Here is a 15,565-nt window from a genome sequence, read left to right as displayed (position 1 = left end):
TTAGCATGGCTAATCCACCTAACCTGCACATTTTGAACTGTGGGAGGAAACTGGAGCACCCGGAGGAAACTCACGCAGACACAGGGAGAACGTGCAAACTCCACACAGGCAGTCACCCAAGGTCGGAATTGAACCCGGGTCCCTGATGCTGTGAGGCAGCAGTGCTAACCACTGTGCCGCCCATATACAATTCATAAATAATTAAAAGAACATATCAGGATAAAGCTCTCTAAACGCCTCATCCTGAAATGTGTATTATCTTCCACATGCTGCATTTGTTTCTGTTTTGAGATTTATATACATTTAGTACTGTTCCTGAGAGTGGATCACTTCCTTTTCCATTGTGTACATTAAGAGTAAGGGGTCCATCGGAGTTCAGGAGGGTATCAGCATGCCATAACCTTGCTCGTGATGCCTGCACCAATTAAAGCAACTCTCTTCCATTCGTGTACAATATGGATTCATTAATGGAAAATCATGTTTAACTAACGTGCTGGAGTTTTTCTTTTGAGGCAACGGGGAAGGTTGATGAGGCCAGAGCTGTTGATGTGGCATATATGACTTCTCAAAAGGCATTTGAAACAGTGCCACAAAACAAACTTGTGAGCAACATTGTCGCTCATGGAATAAAAGAGAAAGTAGACACTGGGATAAGAAATTGGTTGGGCGACAGGAAACAGAGCAGCGATAAATGGTTGTTTTTCAGATTGGAGGAAGGTGTGTCGGGGAATTCCGCAGAGGTCAGTGTTGGGAGCCTTGAACCTCTTGATATATATTAATGACCTGGACTGTGGTGTTGAGAGCTTGATTTCAAAACCTGAAGATGATGCGAAGATTGGAAATATTGTCAACTGTGATGAGGATGGCCTTGAAATTCAAAAGGTCATATTCATGTAGGTTGGTGCATTGCGCAGACAGATGACAGATGAAGTTCAATGCAGAGCAGTGTGAGGTGATTCATTTTAACAGGAAGAATATGGAGAGAGACAGAATAAAGGGAGAAACTCTAAAGGAGGTGCAGGAACAGAAGGGTACATAAGTCATTGAAGGTGGCACGGCATGTTGAGAGCAGTTCATAATACATATAGTATGTTGTCAAAGGTGTTAAGGCATTGGAGAGGGAACAGAGGAGATTCGCATGCACTGTTCTGTGGATAAAGAACTTTAGCTATGAGGATATGTTAGCTCTGTTTTCCTTGGAGAATAGGTAAGGGGCGGCACGGTGGCGCAGTGGTTAGCACTGCCTCACGGTGCTGAGTTCGACCCCGGCCCCAGGTCACTGTCCGTGTGGAGTTTGCACATTACCCCCATGTCTGCGTGGGTTTCGCCCCCACAACCCAAAGATGTGCAGGGTAGGTGAATTGGCCATGCTAAATTGCCCCTTAATTGGAAAAAAAAGAATTGGGTACTCTAAATTTTTAAAAATGTGATAACTTGACATGTTGCTGCAACCGAAATGGGATCACAAAGCAATATTGCGTCTCAATTAAAAGAAAAAGAAAAGGTTAGGAGGAGACGTGATAGAGGTATTTAAGGTCATGAGGGATCTGGACAGTGTAAATAATGAGAAACTGTTTCCCCTCAAGAGAGCATCAAGAACTAGAAGACACAGATTCAAAATAATTGTCAAAAGGAGTAAAAGTGGTGTGAGGAAAAGTTTTTTCACTAAGAGAATGGGTTAAAGTCTGGAATGAACTTCCTGAGAGGGTGGTGAAGGCAGATTTGATCGAGGTATTCAAAAGAGAATTGGATTGCTATCTGAAAAGAAAGAATGTGTATGGTTACAGGAATAATCATAGAATCATAGATCATGGACTCCCTAGAGTGCAGAAGGAAGCTAATTGGCCTAACGAGTCTGCAGCGACCCTTGGAGAGAGCACCCTATTTAAGCCCACGCCTCTACCCTATCCCTGTAACCCAGCGTAACCTTTTGGACATGAAGGGGCAAATTAGCATGGTCAATCCATCTAACCTGCACATCTTTGGACTGTCGGAGGAAACGGAGCACTCAGAGGAAACCCACGCGGAAAGGGGGAGAAAGTGCAAACTCCACACAGACAGCCACCCAAGGCTGGAATTGAACCCGGGTCCCTGGAGCTGTTAGGCAGCAATGCTAACCACTGTGCCACCGTGCCACTCCAGGCAAGTTGGACTAGGTAGAGGGATCTTTCAAAGTTAGTGCAGACTCGATGGGCCAAATGGCCTCCTTTGCACTGTAAGGATTCTGTGATTCACTTAACAGGAATAGAAACATAGAAAATAGGAGCAGGTGGACGCGATTTGGCCCTTTGAGCCTGCCGTGCCGTTCATCATGATCATGGCTGACCATCCAGCTCAATAGCCTAATCCCACCTTCCCCCCCATGTCCTTTGATCCCCTTCATCCCAAGTCCTATATCTAACCACTTCTTGAAAACATACAATAATTTTGGCCTCAGCTATTTTTGTAGTAATGCATTCCACAGGCTCGCCATTCTCTGGGCGAAGAAAGATCTCTCCTCATCTCTGTCCTAAATGGCCTACCCCGTATCCACAGACTGTGGCCCCTGGTGGTGGACACCCCCACCATCGGGAACATAATCAGTTAACCATTCAGGTGGAGGGACTGGAGAAGCTGGGATGGTTCTCCTTTGAGCAAAGGTGATTCAAGGGATATTTAATAGAGGTATTCAAAATGAGGAGAGGTATTGATAGTTTCTCCTTGACCGCTCTGTTGTCACTGACCGGAGGGGAACCAGACGGCAACGATTTAAGAGAATTGACAAAACAATGGAGGGGGAGTTGCTACGATTTGGAATGTTCCATCCGAAATAGGGGCGGAGACGGATTCAAAAATGATTTGTTATATTCAAAATGGAGCAATATGCAGGGCCAAAGAGCAGAAGAATGGGACTTTTTCAAAGAGGGGTCACAGGCATGATGGTCTGAATGTCAATATTCTGTACTGTATGATTCTAGGATTATAAAACACCTTTATGTAGCCCCTTAGTGCCTCCTTTGTATGCTGGTTTACCTACCCTGGTGAAACAGGAGGCATGTCGCAGTGGCTCCAGCTGGAGGCAGGATTTTTAGGCCCCGATGGCAGGTAAAACAGGAACAGGCTGAGTGTGCGAGCATTCAATTTGCCGCTCCATTCCTCATCCCATGGATCATTTTGGGAATGGGGATCAAAATGGGGGTAATCGATTAATGATAGTTAAAGGTCTTTTAGAGGCCGACTGAACAATCCCTGTCCTCCCACAAGGTGTCAGGGTTAGGCCATTTGTCTGGAATCAGCTTCCCAGCAGATCAGGGGGCCTGCACTCCAGGCAGATTTCTCTTTCTTTCTCTCTCCACATTCTAGGCCTCAGCTGCAGCCATGGCCGTGCTGTGGCACAGCTCCCCCTCCAGAATGGTGGCTTAGCTGCTGAAGCCAATTTTGAATTTAAAAGTGTAAGAAGTTGAAGGGAGGGATCCTCAAAATGGAGGTGCCCTCTCTCTTGCTTGCCTATCTTTTATTACATTCCTGTATTTTCTTTTATTACACTTCTCTGTGTGTTTTGATATAGTACGGAGTGTAACATGTGTTACTCAAACCTTGTTTACTGATGAGGTCTTCTGAATCTCGATGAAGAAGACTCAAACTCGTCCAGTAGTAACAAAAGGTTTATTGAGTAACTATCACAATAATTGCGCGAGTTCTTTACTTTAACATTTTGGTCCGGCCCTCTAGTGATCATCTGGTGCTACTGATTACACATTAACCCCTTCTGTACATGCAGAGATCACTACAGCCTGGACTGCAAGCTGCTGCTCCTTCAATGATGGAAGACCTTCTGTCGAGCTTCGAGATACTGCCTGCTACCTTTATTTGGACATGTAGCCCACCCTCTGGTCAATGACTGGATAATTTGGAGTAAATTACTGCTGCGTGACTGTTCCCCAAATGGAAAAATCCTGCTGGCGTAATTACTTAAACAGGGAAAGTACTGCATTTTAGTAAAGTTTTTTAATATAAATTTAGAGTACTTAATTCATTTTTTTTCCAATGAAGGGGCAATTTAGCGTGGCCAATCCACCTACCCTTTGGGTTGTGGGGGCGAAACCCACGCAAACCCGGGGAGAATGTGCAAACTCCACATGGACAGTGACCCAGAATCTAACCTGAGACCTCAGCGCCGTGAGGCAGCAGTGCTAACCACTGCGCCACCGTGCTGCCCACCTTTTAGAAAAGTTAATCTTGCAGTATCTGCTTCTCACACCAAAGTAGCAATAACTTATGCCTCCCCGATTTAAACCATGATTTGCTAAATAGATTGTCTTGCGTTTTCCTGGCGTAATGTAATTGTTAATGTGATATCGATTGGTTGTTTACTGTCCAGTACCCAAGTCAAGGTTTTGACCTGGATAAGTGTCTGGGTGTGACTCCAGTATGTGGATTCACAATGAGTTGAGCATATGAAGAGAGAAAATAGATGGACTGGAAAAGGCCAGGCGATTCATCACGCGTTCCCTGCACTCTGATGGCTGGAGCATCATGACTGAACATTCCTTCCCTCACTTTCTCCGCATGTGCTGCTTCCTCAAAACCCTGCAATTGCGCAATCTCCTGGGAGGCAAATCAATGGAAGGAAACCCAGGGGCAATAAAGCAAAAATACTCTGTAAAATTTACCTCTTGTCCAAATCGAAACCAGTCCCAATTGTGGGGAAAAAAGGTTGGGCGATTTAGCCACCGCGTTGCACCCGGCGTGGAGCTGGGCGCGCTGGATAAATAGCGGGAAAGGTCAATTTTGAGATTGGCGCGAATCAGTTTGCTACCTAACCGGCCTGCTCCCAGTGGCGGGTGCTGGACCACGCCCCAAGTAGGGCGAGAATATCAGTGACCCCAATTTGCATCAATGCCAATTCATTAGCGAGACTGAAGTTGAATGTAATGGTCTCCTGGGAAGGAATTGGCTCCCCAGCAAGAAATCACGTGGGCGTCCTTTAGCACTTTTTTAAAAAATGTGAAGCTGGCGCAATGGCTGCTGAGGGGAACAGAGGAGGTGAGAAGCCATTTCCATTTACTGGCATGCAGCTCAAGGGATCTAGAGCTGTTGCGCCAGTGCTCGGGGGGGGGGGGGGGGGGAGGTACACCTCAGGGGAATTGGGCTTGAAGCGTTCCAGGTCAGGGGTTGCCCCTGCGCCGTGGGGGGGGGGGGGGGGGGGGGGGGGGGGGAGAGAGACAGGGATGGGAGGAAGTGTGGGGTGCCATGCAGGTTGCGGGGCTTTTCGACGAAGAAATCGCGAAGGAGGGCACTGAAAGACCCCGGAAGGAAGGCACTGAACGGCCCCGGAAGGAGGGCACGGAATCACCCCGGAAGGAGGGTACTGAAAGATCCCAAAAGGAGTGCACTGAAAAATCTCGGAAGGAAAGCACTGAAAGATCGTGGAAGGAGGGCACTGAAAGATCACGGTACGAGGGCGCTGAAAGGTCGCGGAAAGAGGGTACTGAAAGATCCCGGAAGGAGGGTACTGAAAGATCCCGGAAGGAGGGTACTGAAAGATCACGGAAGGAGGGCACTGAAAGATCATGGAAGCAGGTTCCGAAAGATCGCGGTAAGATGACATTGAAAGATCCGGGAAGGATGGCACTGAAAGACCCCGGAAGGAATACACTGAAAGTTCCCAGAAGGAGGGCACGAAAAAACCCCAGGAGGGCACTGAAAGATCGCAGTCGGAGGGCACTGAAAGATCGCGATGGGAGCGCACTGAATGATCCCAGAAGGAGGGCACTGAAAGATCCCGGAAAGAGGACACTGAAAGATCCCGGAAAGAGGACACTGAAGGATCCCGGAAGGAGGGTACTGAAAGATCACGGAAGGGCACTGAAAGATCATGGAAGCAGGTTCCGAAAGATCACGGTAAGATGACATTGAAAGATCCGGGAAGGAATACACTGAAAGTTCCCAGAAGGAGGGCACAGAAAAATCCCAGGAGGGCACTGAAAGATCGCAGTCGGAGGGCACTGAAAGATCGCGATGGGAGCGCACTGAATGATCCCAGAAGGAGGGCACTGAAAGATCACGGAAAGAGGACAAATGAAAGATCCCGGAAGGAGGGCACTGAAAGATCACGGAAAGAGGACAAATGAAAGATCCCGGAAGGAGGGCACTGAAAGATCACGGAAGGAGGGCACTGAAAGATCACGGAAGGAGGGCACTGAAAGATCACGGAAGGAGGGCACTGAAAGATCACGGAAGGGGGGCACTGAAAGATCGCAGGAGGGCACTGAAAGATCCCAGAAGGAGGACACAGTAAGATCCCAGAACGAGGGCACTGAAAGATCCCAGAAGGAGGACACAGTAAGATCCCAGAACGAGGGCACTGAAAGATCGTGGAAGGAAGACAGTGAAAGATTCCGGAAGGAAGGCTCTGAAAGATCCTGGAAAGAGGGCAGTGTAAGATTGCAGAAGGCGAGCACTGAAAGATCCCGGAACAAGGGCACTGAAAGATCGCGGAAGGACAGAACTCGGCAAGTAGCAAGCCTGTATGGAATAGCTCCATGCAAGACCAGGCGCAATCTGGATTAGGCTCATTTAAATACGCAGATGCCATATGCACCCGGCAGTCAACGGCTGCCCCTGCGAGACTTTATCAGGGTGGCATTTAGTACTGGTCTCCACAAACATGGACCAGGTGTAATGGAACCTCAGGGGGTATCGCAGGCCATTAGAGACCTGGTTGGGGACAGGGCAGGATAGCCCCCTTGCACTCCTTCTGGCACGCGGGCACCTTAGCACTGCTGGCATAGCGTCCAGACAGTGTCACCCAGGCAACCTGGCATTGTCTGAGTGGCAGTACCAGGATGTCAAGGGCACTGCTGGGGGTTGACAATCTGGCAGTGCCAGGGTGCCCAGATGCCTGGGGCACTGTCAGGCTTTGGGCCTGGAGGGGGCCTTGCTCTTTGGATGGGGATTCCCAGGGGTCTCAAAAAGTTTGGGAGATTATGGGTGGGGTTCCAGAAAACAGGGCGGGCCTGAAAGGGGACGGGGCTCAGCTCGCCAATGCAGGAAATCGACTAAAGTGTGGCCTCAGTGACGAGAAACTCCCCAAGGCCCCAAAAATGGCCAAGTGCGGTGAATAGTGGGGTGAATTTGTGCTTCAGCGGCTGAAAAACACCCTGCCAAACTTGCTTGAGAGCCAACTTTAACTTTTGTCCGCAGAATCGCGCCCTATATTTGGAACTGCATCCAGTTAAAGCCTACCAATAAAAATATTTATGTTTAAAAATGCAAGTCTGAAGATCTCATCAATGAGCCATCACCACTGCAATAATAAAAAAAAACATTTCAATACATAAATGACAGGGAGTCACAATATGAAACTTCAGTAGTGGATCAAGTTAGATCCCTGGAATTAATTGTCTCTCCGACTGACTCCTGTCATACCCAGTAAACTTGGGGGACGGATCATTTGTAAACAGGTGGATCACTTGAGGAAAAAAGAGACGCTCCAACAGTTAGTGTTTCCATCAAAAAATATTTTTGAACCCGTAAGCACCAAATTATCTGATGGACTGTTCCATACCGGATGTCACCATGGATGCAAGTAGTAATCATAGCATCCCTCCAGTGCAGAGGGAGGCCATTTGGTCCATCGAGTCTGCACCGATCCATTCCACCCTATACCCATAACCTAACCTGCACGTCCCTGGACGCCAAGGGGCAATTTATCATGGCCAATCCACCTAACCTGCACATCCTTGGACTGTGGGAGGATGGTACCCAGAGCAAGCCTACGCAGAAAAGTAGAGAAATTGCAAACTCCACACAGACTGTCACCCCAGGCTGGAATTGAACCCGGGTCCCTGGTGCGGTGAGGCAGCAGTGCTAGCCACTGTGCCACCATGCTGTCCATATGAGATGCCCGTGCCAAAAGAGGAACTGGTTACTGCAGTTCCTGTTAATGCTGATTCTGTGGAAGCCTCTCAGACTACAGAATCATGGCACTCTACAAGAATCAGAAAAACCCCTCAAAGACTTTGTTTCTAATTGTCCAACTCTACCAAACAGGCGCCGGAGTGTGGCGATTAGGGGGTTTTCACAGTAACTTCATTGCAGTGTTAATGTAAGTCTACTTGTGACACTAATAAAGATTATTATTATAATCATTAGTTAGAATTCAGGACTGAGGAACTTAGTTATTGAAGATTGTATAAAAGTTAAAAGGGGAAAGGTTGCAGTGATTGATTTTATAAAGGAGTTAAAGGGGGAGGGATATGGTGATTGTCCAATTGTATAAAGGAGTTAAAGGGGGAGGGATGTGGTGATTGTCCCTTTAAGCACAGCACAGCAGAAGAAGGTTGAGATAATATGCATAAAGTAATTCTGTTTATAGTATATATGACCTCCAACCAGCAGGTGACCGTGTAAGTTCACCATGCGGCTCTGTACCTTGAGGCAGTTGGGAGTAAGTCATGTTGGTGGTAGATGTATTTTACAGTAGCTCTATAATAGTTAGTTAGTGTTAGTAGTTTGTTATTTATTATTCCAGTTATCTTTACAATGCAGTTATTTCTTAATAAATTATTTAAACTAGATATTCTGTTGTTCATCATTCATATCGGCCAGTCTACAGAACATGACAAGGGTCACCTGACTTGAGGGACCAATTGGGACACCGGTGGGTGGAGTCCTCTCTCAGGCAGAAGACATGCAGGGACTGGGTTAGCGAGTGTGCTGCACTAGGGCAGCTGAGAGGCTGCTGGCCTCTGTACTGTTTTTCTTATGAATAAATAGCTTTCGTATTGCTAAAGAAGTCTGTAAATGTGCATCGTTACACCCAGGCATGAGGCTTTCAATCCAAAACAGAAACTGGAGGTTTAAAGGTTGAGAGCTCATTAAACGTTACTTGAAAAAATGTTGAAAACCTAGATCAATTTTCCTCCCAGGTAGGGCAGCACAGTGGCGCCGGGGTCCCAGGTTCGATCCCGGGTCACTGTCCGTATGTGGTTTGCAAAGTTCCCAGTGTTTGTGTGGGTTTCGCCCCCACAACCCAAAGATGTGCAGAGAAGGTGGATTGGCCACACTAAATTTCCTTAATTGGAAAAAATAAATTGGGTACTCTAAATTTAAAAAAAAATAATAATTTTACTCCCAGGTACATACATTAATACTTTAAACAAATTCAAACAATATTGTATCATTTCCTGAAGCGGAGGTGTCTTTTCAATACGATGTTTCATTGCCCACAGCAACGAGGTATGACTCACCGCATCTAAGCCACAGAGTGCATATGTCTCTGTATCCACAGAGCCGAGTAGCCCCACCCATCCGTTCACAGAAGCTCTAATATGGTTAAGCCTCTCAATTATATAAACAGAGATGTTTTCAAATTCCTCCCTAGCCTCAACCCAACACACCCCTCCCCCATCTCTTGAACCCTCTTCTGAGAAATCTGGCTCCTCTAATTTTGGCCTCTTGCGATACCTGATTTTAAACAGTTCTATCATTGGCAGCCATGTCTTCAGCTACCTAGGCCTCAAGCTCTGGAATTCGCTGTCAAAACCACTCTGCCTCACGTTCATCTTTCATGGCGTCTTTAAAACCTACCCCTACAATCAAAGTTTTGATCATCTGTTCTAACATTTCCTTATGTGACTTGGTGGCGAATTTGATAAAGCTAGGGCAGCAGGGTTAGCACTGCTACTGTGGTGATACACCACTGTACCTCCCTACCATTGTACATAGTATATAATAGTTGTGCGTAACATGGCCCTGTAATACTGTGTATTGTACTGTAACTCTGCAGAGGTTCGGTCACTGGTAGGTAACCCGACCTGGCCACGGAGAGCTCCGCCTTAGCCACTCCCCCGGGAGTCAGTATAAGAACCTCTTCTGGGACAGGCCCCATTCTGTCTGGGGTCGTCTGTGTCGGGTAAGCCTCCCATGTAGTATATTAAAGCCTGAGTTAAAGTCTCACATGTCTTTGAGGTTCTTGACGCTTAGCGCATCAGCTACCTCACGAGCCGAGGACCCGGGTTCGATCCCGGCCCCGGGTCACTCTCCACGTGGAGTTTGCACATTCGCCCCGAGTCTGTGTGGGTTTCACCCCCACAACCCAAAAATGTGCTGGTTAGGTGGATTGGCCACGATAAATTGCCCCTTAATTGGAAAAAAATGAATTGGGTACTGTCAATGTATTTTTAAAAGATTTGATGCTGCTTTTGTGAAGGTCCATGACATGTTTTACCACCATGATGCCATTAAAGTGCAAGCTGTATATAATGTTAACAGCATATTGTGTACTCATGGCACTCGTAATGAAATACACGGTGGTCTATCAATCCCATCTGCTGTCCTGAGTGCCTCTAAAACACTGAAAATGAGCACTTCCCATCTTTCTAAATTTCACCAGATTATTTCCAACTGAGGATTCCTGGCTGGAAAAGACAGTTGGAAAACCAGTCTTTGACTTTTGGGCAAGCTGGCTCTGAATCCAACTCAGGCTGACTGAATCAAAGTATCTTCTCTGGCGCTGTTAAAAGTTTCAAAAGAACGGTGCTACTGAAAAACGTCAGCACGACGGTGTGCAAATTCTGGTCACAAAGTGGAGATTGTGGACATGGTCATCGAAGGAAGGTGACCAGTTACAGTTGACTGGTGTCACCTGCAACAGTGGATTAATTTCAGGGAGTGGGCCGGACAAAAATTCCACAAAGGATTGTATTTTGGCGGATTTCCCTCTGGTTGCTGCCACTGGTGGAGTTGGGGCATGTTGGGATTCAGGCTGGCCAGGCTCTTTTGTTATTTTTAAAATAAATTTAGAGTACCCAATTCTTTTTTTCCCCAATTAAGGGGCAGTTTAGAGTGGCCAATCCACCTACCCTGCACATCTTTTTGAGTTGTGAGGGTGAGACCCACGCAGGCACGGGGAGAATGTGCAAACCCCACACGGACAGTGACCCGGGGCTGGGATCAAACCCGTGTCCTCGGTGCCAAGAGGCAGCAGTGCTAACCACTGTGCCACAGTGCTGCCCGAGCCCTTGTGTCATTCTAACTCTCTGCTGCCTGGCCTGCTGAACATTTCCATTTATATCTCAGGTTCCAGCAGCCACAGTATTTTGATTCTACTTTCTCATTCAATATTTTGCCTTCTGATGAATCTTCTCCTGGGGCAATTTCTCAGCACAAATTTAAGCGCAACAAAGGACTACTTGACAGTACAGCTAAGAGGTAGGCCACATGGAAAAGTACCTCAGGGGTAAGGGGTAGTCCTCCGAGTTTGGGATTGGTACAGAATATGGGAACATCTTTTTTAGTTAGTTCCCAAATCTCTTTGATATCCATCGTAGGAATGTTTTGCGATGATGAGACATAAAAGTGAGAGTGGGGGAGCGCTGGAAGAGCGATGAAGTTCAATATCAAACATGGATATTCCCAGTTTAAAAACACTGGTTTGTGCTTATTTAAAAAAGTTCAGCTACAGTTTTAAAACAATAGATCAACCAAGAATAATTTGACAGAACATGCGGATTTTATTGTACTGTACAATTATTATACATTACACTTGATGTTAAAATATTGTTCAAATGATACTGCATCTTAATTATACTAATTGCCCTGATAATGTACAAATAAAGTCCTTAAACAACGGCTACAATGTAATTATTTAGAAAAGCGCTCACCCTCTGAGGGATTTTCCGTTCCCTCATGGCAGGACCTGCTGTGGGAGATTTAGCGGCTTAGAAAAATGTCCAGCTTCCTCCCACAGTTCCAAGATGTGCAGGTTAGGTGGATTGCCCATGCTAAATTGCCCCTTAGTGTACAGTGGTGTGCGGGTTAAGTAGGATTGCAGATGGAGGGCGGGAGCCTAGTTAGGGCGCTCTTTCAGTGGGTCGGTGCAGACTCGATGGGCCGAATGGCCTCCTCCTGCACTGTAGTGATTCTATGACTTTCAGCAGTGGAAGGGACAATTACAGCAGTGGGCAGGGCTGGAAAATCCCATCGCCTGTCTCTGTGGGGTTCAGTGGAGGGTGGGAGGGGAGGTGAATAGTGTGGTTGTGGAAGGTGATTTAAAGTGACAGAGCAAATAAGATGGTTGCATGATTTTTGTCAGTACATTTGCTATTCTTTGGCGATTCCACTTCTAATTTGCGTCCAACCTGGTCGGGGTGTTAGAAGCAATTTCAATGATCCTTGTGGACGTAAAAGGCATGAAGTTGAAAACAATTCATGCACATGGATATTGATAGAATCCCTACAGTGCAGAAGGAGGCTGATCGGCCCATTGTGTCTGCGCCGACCCTCTGAAAGAGCACTCTACTACACAGGTCCACTCCGTTGTCCACCCCGCCCTATCCCCTTAACCTAACCTGGTAATCATAGAATCCCTACAGTGCGGAAAGAGGCCATTCAGCCCATTGAGACTGCACCGATTCACTCCACCCTATACACGTAGCCTAACCTGTGTCTCCCTGGACACGAAGGGGCAAATTTAGCATGGCCAATCCACCTATCCTGCACATCTTTAGACTGCGGGAGGAAACTGGAGAACCTGGAAGAAACCCACGCAGACGCAGGGAGAAAGTGCAGACTCTGCAGAGTCACCCAAGGCCGGATTTGAATCCGGGCCCCCGGCACTGTGAGGCAGCAGTGCGAACCATTGTGCCACCATGCCACCTTATTGTTTTTATTGATTCGGAACAATTTTGTACAGCCTCCTTGTACAGCTCGTCATGCTCCTTTGAGAGATCAGGCTGAAAGGTACTCCAGTGCTCCTTTACAGCGCACTGCTAGAAGTGGAGCTGGTTCAGTTGCTACCGTGGCCAAAATCTTCCCTCCTTGTTTGCGGGAGGGGCTTGCCGGCCCCGATGAGAGTGAATGGCATTTGGGCCGGAATGCCAAATTTTCCATTCTCGTTCGAAACGGGTCCCGCCACGGATGAGGCCCGAGAATCCCTGCCACACTGCTTCTTTAATCTGCCCTCCATCCTTGTGCCGCAACAACTAAGCTTGCCGTGGGTGGGTGGCACATATGCAACAGTTTGAAGCTGTCTGCTTGTCTGCACTTTCAGCTGTTACCAACAACTGTTTGGATCCTTTTGCTTGGGCAGAAAATCAAAAAGCGCGTGATGTGAAAAGCAGAAAATCCTTACAAAGAACTGCTCTTCAGTTTGGTCACCAAAGAGAATTGTGCCACGCACATCCAGGAAGAAGGAAGGACAGAGGTAAACGTACAAAAGGAAAATGGAAAACCACAAGGCTAGCCCTTCCTTTCTCCCTATTTTTTTTAGAATAGGAGTCACCAGGCTGAGCATCAGATTCCTGATGTGCTAACTGCAATATCTCAAGAAGTGGCCTGGACCATCTACCATGCAGCTGTGGTTTATCCCTGCTTTCAGTATACAGACAAGAATCTATGAGAACCGAACAGCAAACTCAAAATAATATGAAACACAACACATTTTAATTTCCTCTCTTTTAAAAGAAAAGATGCAAAAGCCGCCACTCGCAAAAGAGACTTCTTTCATGGCAAGTAGTGAAGCGGTAGCCTTCATAGAAGGGGAAATTAAGCAAAAACACCTATGTTTGCAATGAAAGATAGCTTCAAGCAACCTTTTTTTTCTTTCTTTTTGAATATACAAAACAAAGTTGTGCTACCTCTGGTTTATCCAAAAGTGTTGGAAAAATCAAGATAACCGAGTTAAAACAGACTTCACATCTCCTCGGTCAAGGAACTGAGGAGGGGAGAAAAAAAATAAACTCTTTTAAACATAAGTAATTTACAGTTAACTGCTGAACATGTTTGAAATGCTTACAAGATAATTCCTCTCCAGCATTCACCCTGTATAAAATAGGAACAGGCTAAGATAGATCAGTAAATGCACTTGACAAATCGAATTGGCCACATGTTTACTAATGTAACTTCTCTGGAGTTCCATAGGCGGGATTGTACGGTGGCTGAGAGGCGGGATTGTACGGTGGCTGAGAGGCAGGATTGTACGGTGGCTGTGCGGCAGCATAGGATGGTTGTCCTGGATACGGTGCACTCGCACCAGCTGAAATGAGAAGGGAAGAGAACATTGGTGCTGAATATAACGAATGCATTTCTCTGTCAAAATTATAACTGACAGACAGGTGATTCAGTCCAATCATTTCTTGCTGTTGCCTCGTTCCCACAACACTTTATTCCCTTTTCCTTGAATCAGTTATCTAACCTCTCTTTATCAGTAAACATGGTTTATACTTTAAAATCATCAATTCCAGTAGTGCAATGCACAGCCTCACAAACCCCGTGTCACATTGTTTCATCTGCTGCCAGTCCTATTGTCCTCAATATATTCATTTGCTTTTGACGGTGACGCCATTATTCTTGCAACTGTTTGGCAGTTTACTCATGTCCGATCTCCGTATTCAGAGTGCACTTGCTGCCCACCTCACACCCCACTTCGACCAAACGCAAGAGAGATCCCAGAGCACATTGGGCTTTCAGACTGTAAACTTGTTGATTCCTTCCAGCAGTTCAAGTTTTCGTTAATAATAATAATCGTTTTTATTGTCATGAGTAGGCTTTCATTAACACTGCAATTAAGTTATTGTGAAAATCCCTAGCCTGGGCAGCACAGTGGTTAGCACTGCTGCCTCACGGCGCCGAGGTCCCAGGTTCGATCCCGACTCTGGGTCACTGTCCGTGTGGAGTTTGCACATTCTACCCGTGTTTGCGTGGGTTTCGCCCCCACAACCCAAAAATGTGCAGGGTAGGTGGAATGGACATGCTAAATTGCCCCTTAATTGGAAAAAATGAATTGGGTACTCTAAATTAAAAAATAAAAATGACCACCCAGGGATATCCCTGCTGCAGACAGAAACGTCTCGAAGAAAATCAATCCTGCAGTGTCTGTCTCCAGAAGGACAGCCAAATCAGCCGGCTACATCTTTAAATTCCAGTCATGAAAAAAACCAGAGGGCCATTAAATTATCCCAAAGTCATCAAACTCCATAGACCGTGTTGTGTTGGGTGTTCTGGATCCGTGGAACACATACAGGTCACCAACATTTGAAATAGTGCAACACTATTTTATTGAATCATTAACTGCTTAACATACTCTGACTGTGGGTAACACGATACCAGCTTTAACTAAAGACCTTTGCCTTGTCCTAACCAGTCGATGCACTCAGCACATGGTGAATGTCTGTGCTGCAGGCTGTGAGCTCTCTCCTCCTAGCTAGCTGCAGCTCGAATGAGCGGGAACTCTGATGCCCCCTGTCTTTATAGTGCGTGTGCTCTCACTGGTGACTGGCTGCGGTGTTGTGTATGTTGATTGGTCCCACTGTGTGTCCATCAGTATGTGTCTGCACCATGATATACTGGTGTATATTATGACATCCCCCTTTTATAAAAAAATGTACCTGTGTGGCAATAAAGTGTGTATGGTGAGAATGTCCCTGACTACGTGTGTGCGAAATATTTACAGGACTATGTACATGCGAACTAAGCTATTTACATGGGAAGGTGCCTGGTGCATAAAAACAGTATGTCACAAGAATAACGAGATGAACACTATGTACAAACCATGTAAACGATTAAACGGAAGAACAGAACA

The 15,565-nt window shown here is 46.4% G+C and overlaps 1 protein-coding gene across 3 annotated transcripts in view; it reads right to left on the bottom strand.

Annotated features, from left to right (window-relative positions):
- Positions 1–11,478: 11,478 nt before the first annotated feature.
- The window catches only part of shisa10.1 (shisa family member 10, tandem duplicate 1), a 123,953-nt gene continuing 119,866 nt past the window's right edge, over positions 11,479–15,565 (bottom strand). For all 3 annotated transcript variants that reach the window (XM_072472602.1, XM_072472603.1, XM_072472604.1), the window contains one exon: positions 11,479–14,020. In XM_072472602.1, the coding sequence (XP_072328703.1) occupies positions 13,878–14,020 (143 nt within the window). In that variant the 3' untranslated portion in view covers positions 11,479–13,877. The remainder of the gene's footprint in view (positions 14,021–15,565) is intronic.

This window comes from Scyliorhinus torazame, chromosome 13, assembly GCF_047496885.1.
Source record: "Scyliorhinus torazame isolate Kashiwa2021f chromosome 13, sScyTor2.1, whole genome shotgun sequence".
Taxonomy (NCBI): Eukaryota; Metazoa; Chordata; class Chondrichthyes; order Carcharhiniformes; family Scyliorhinidae; genus Scyliorhinus; species Scyliorhinus torazame.
This window is presented reverse-complemented; position numbering and strand designations above follow the sequence as displayed.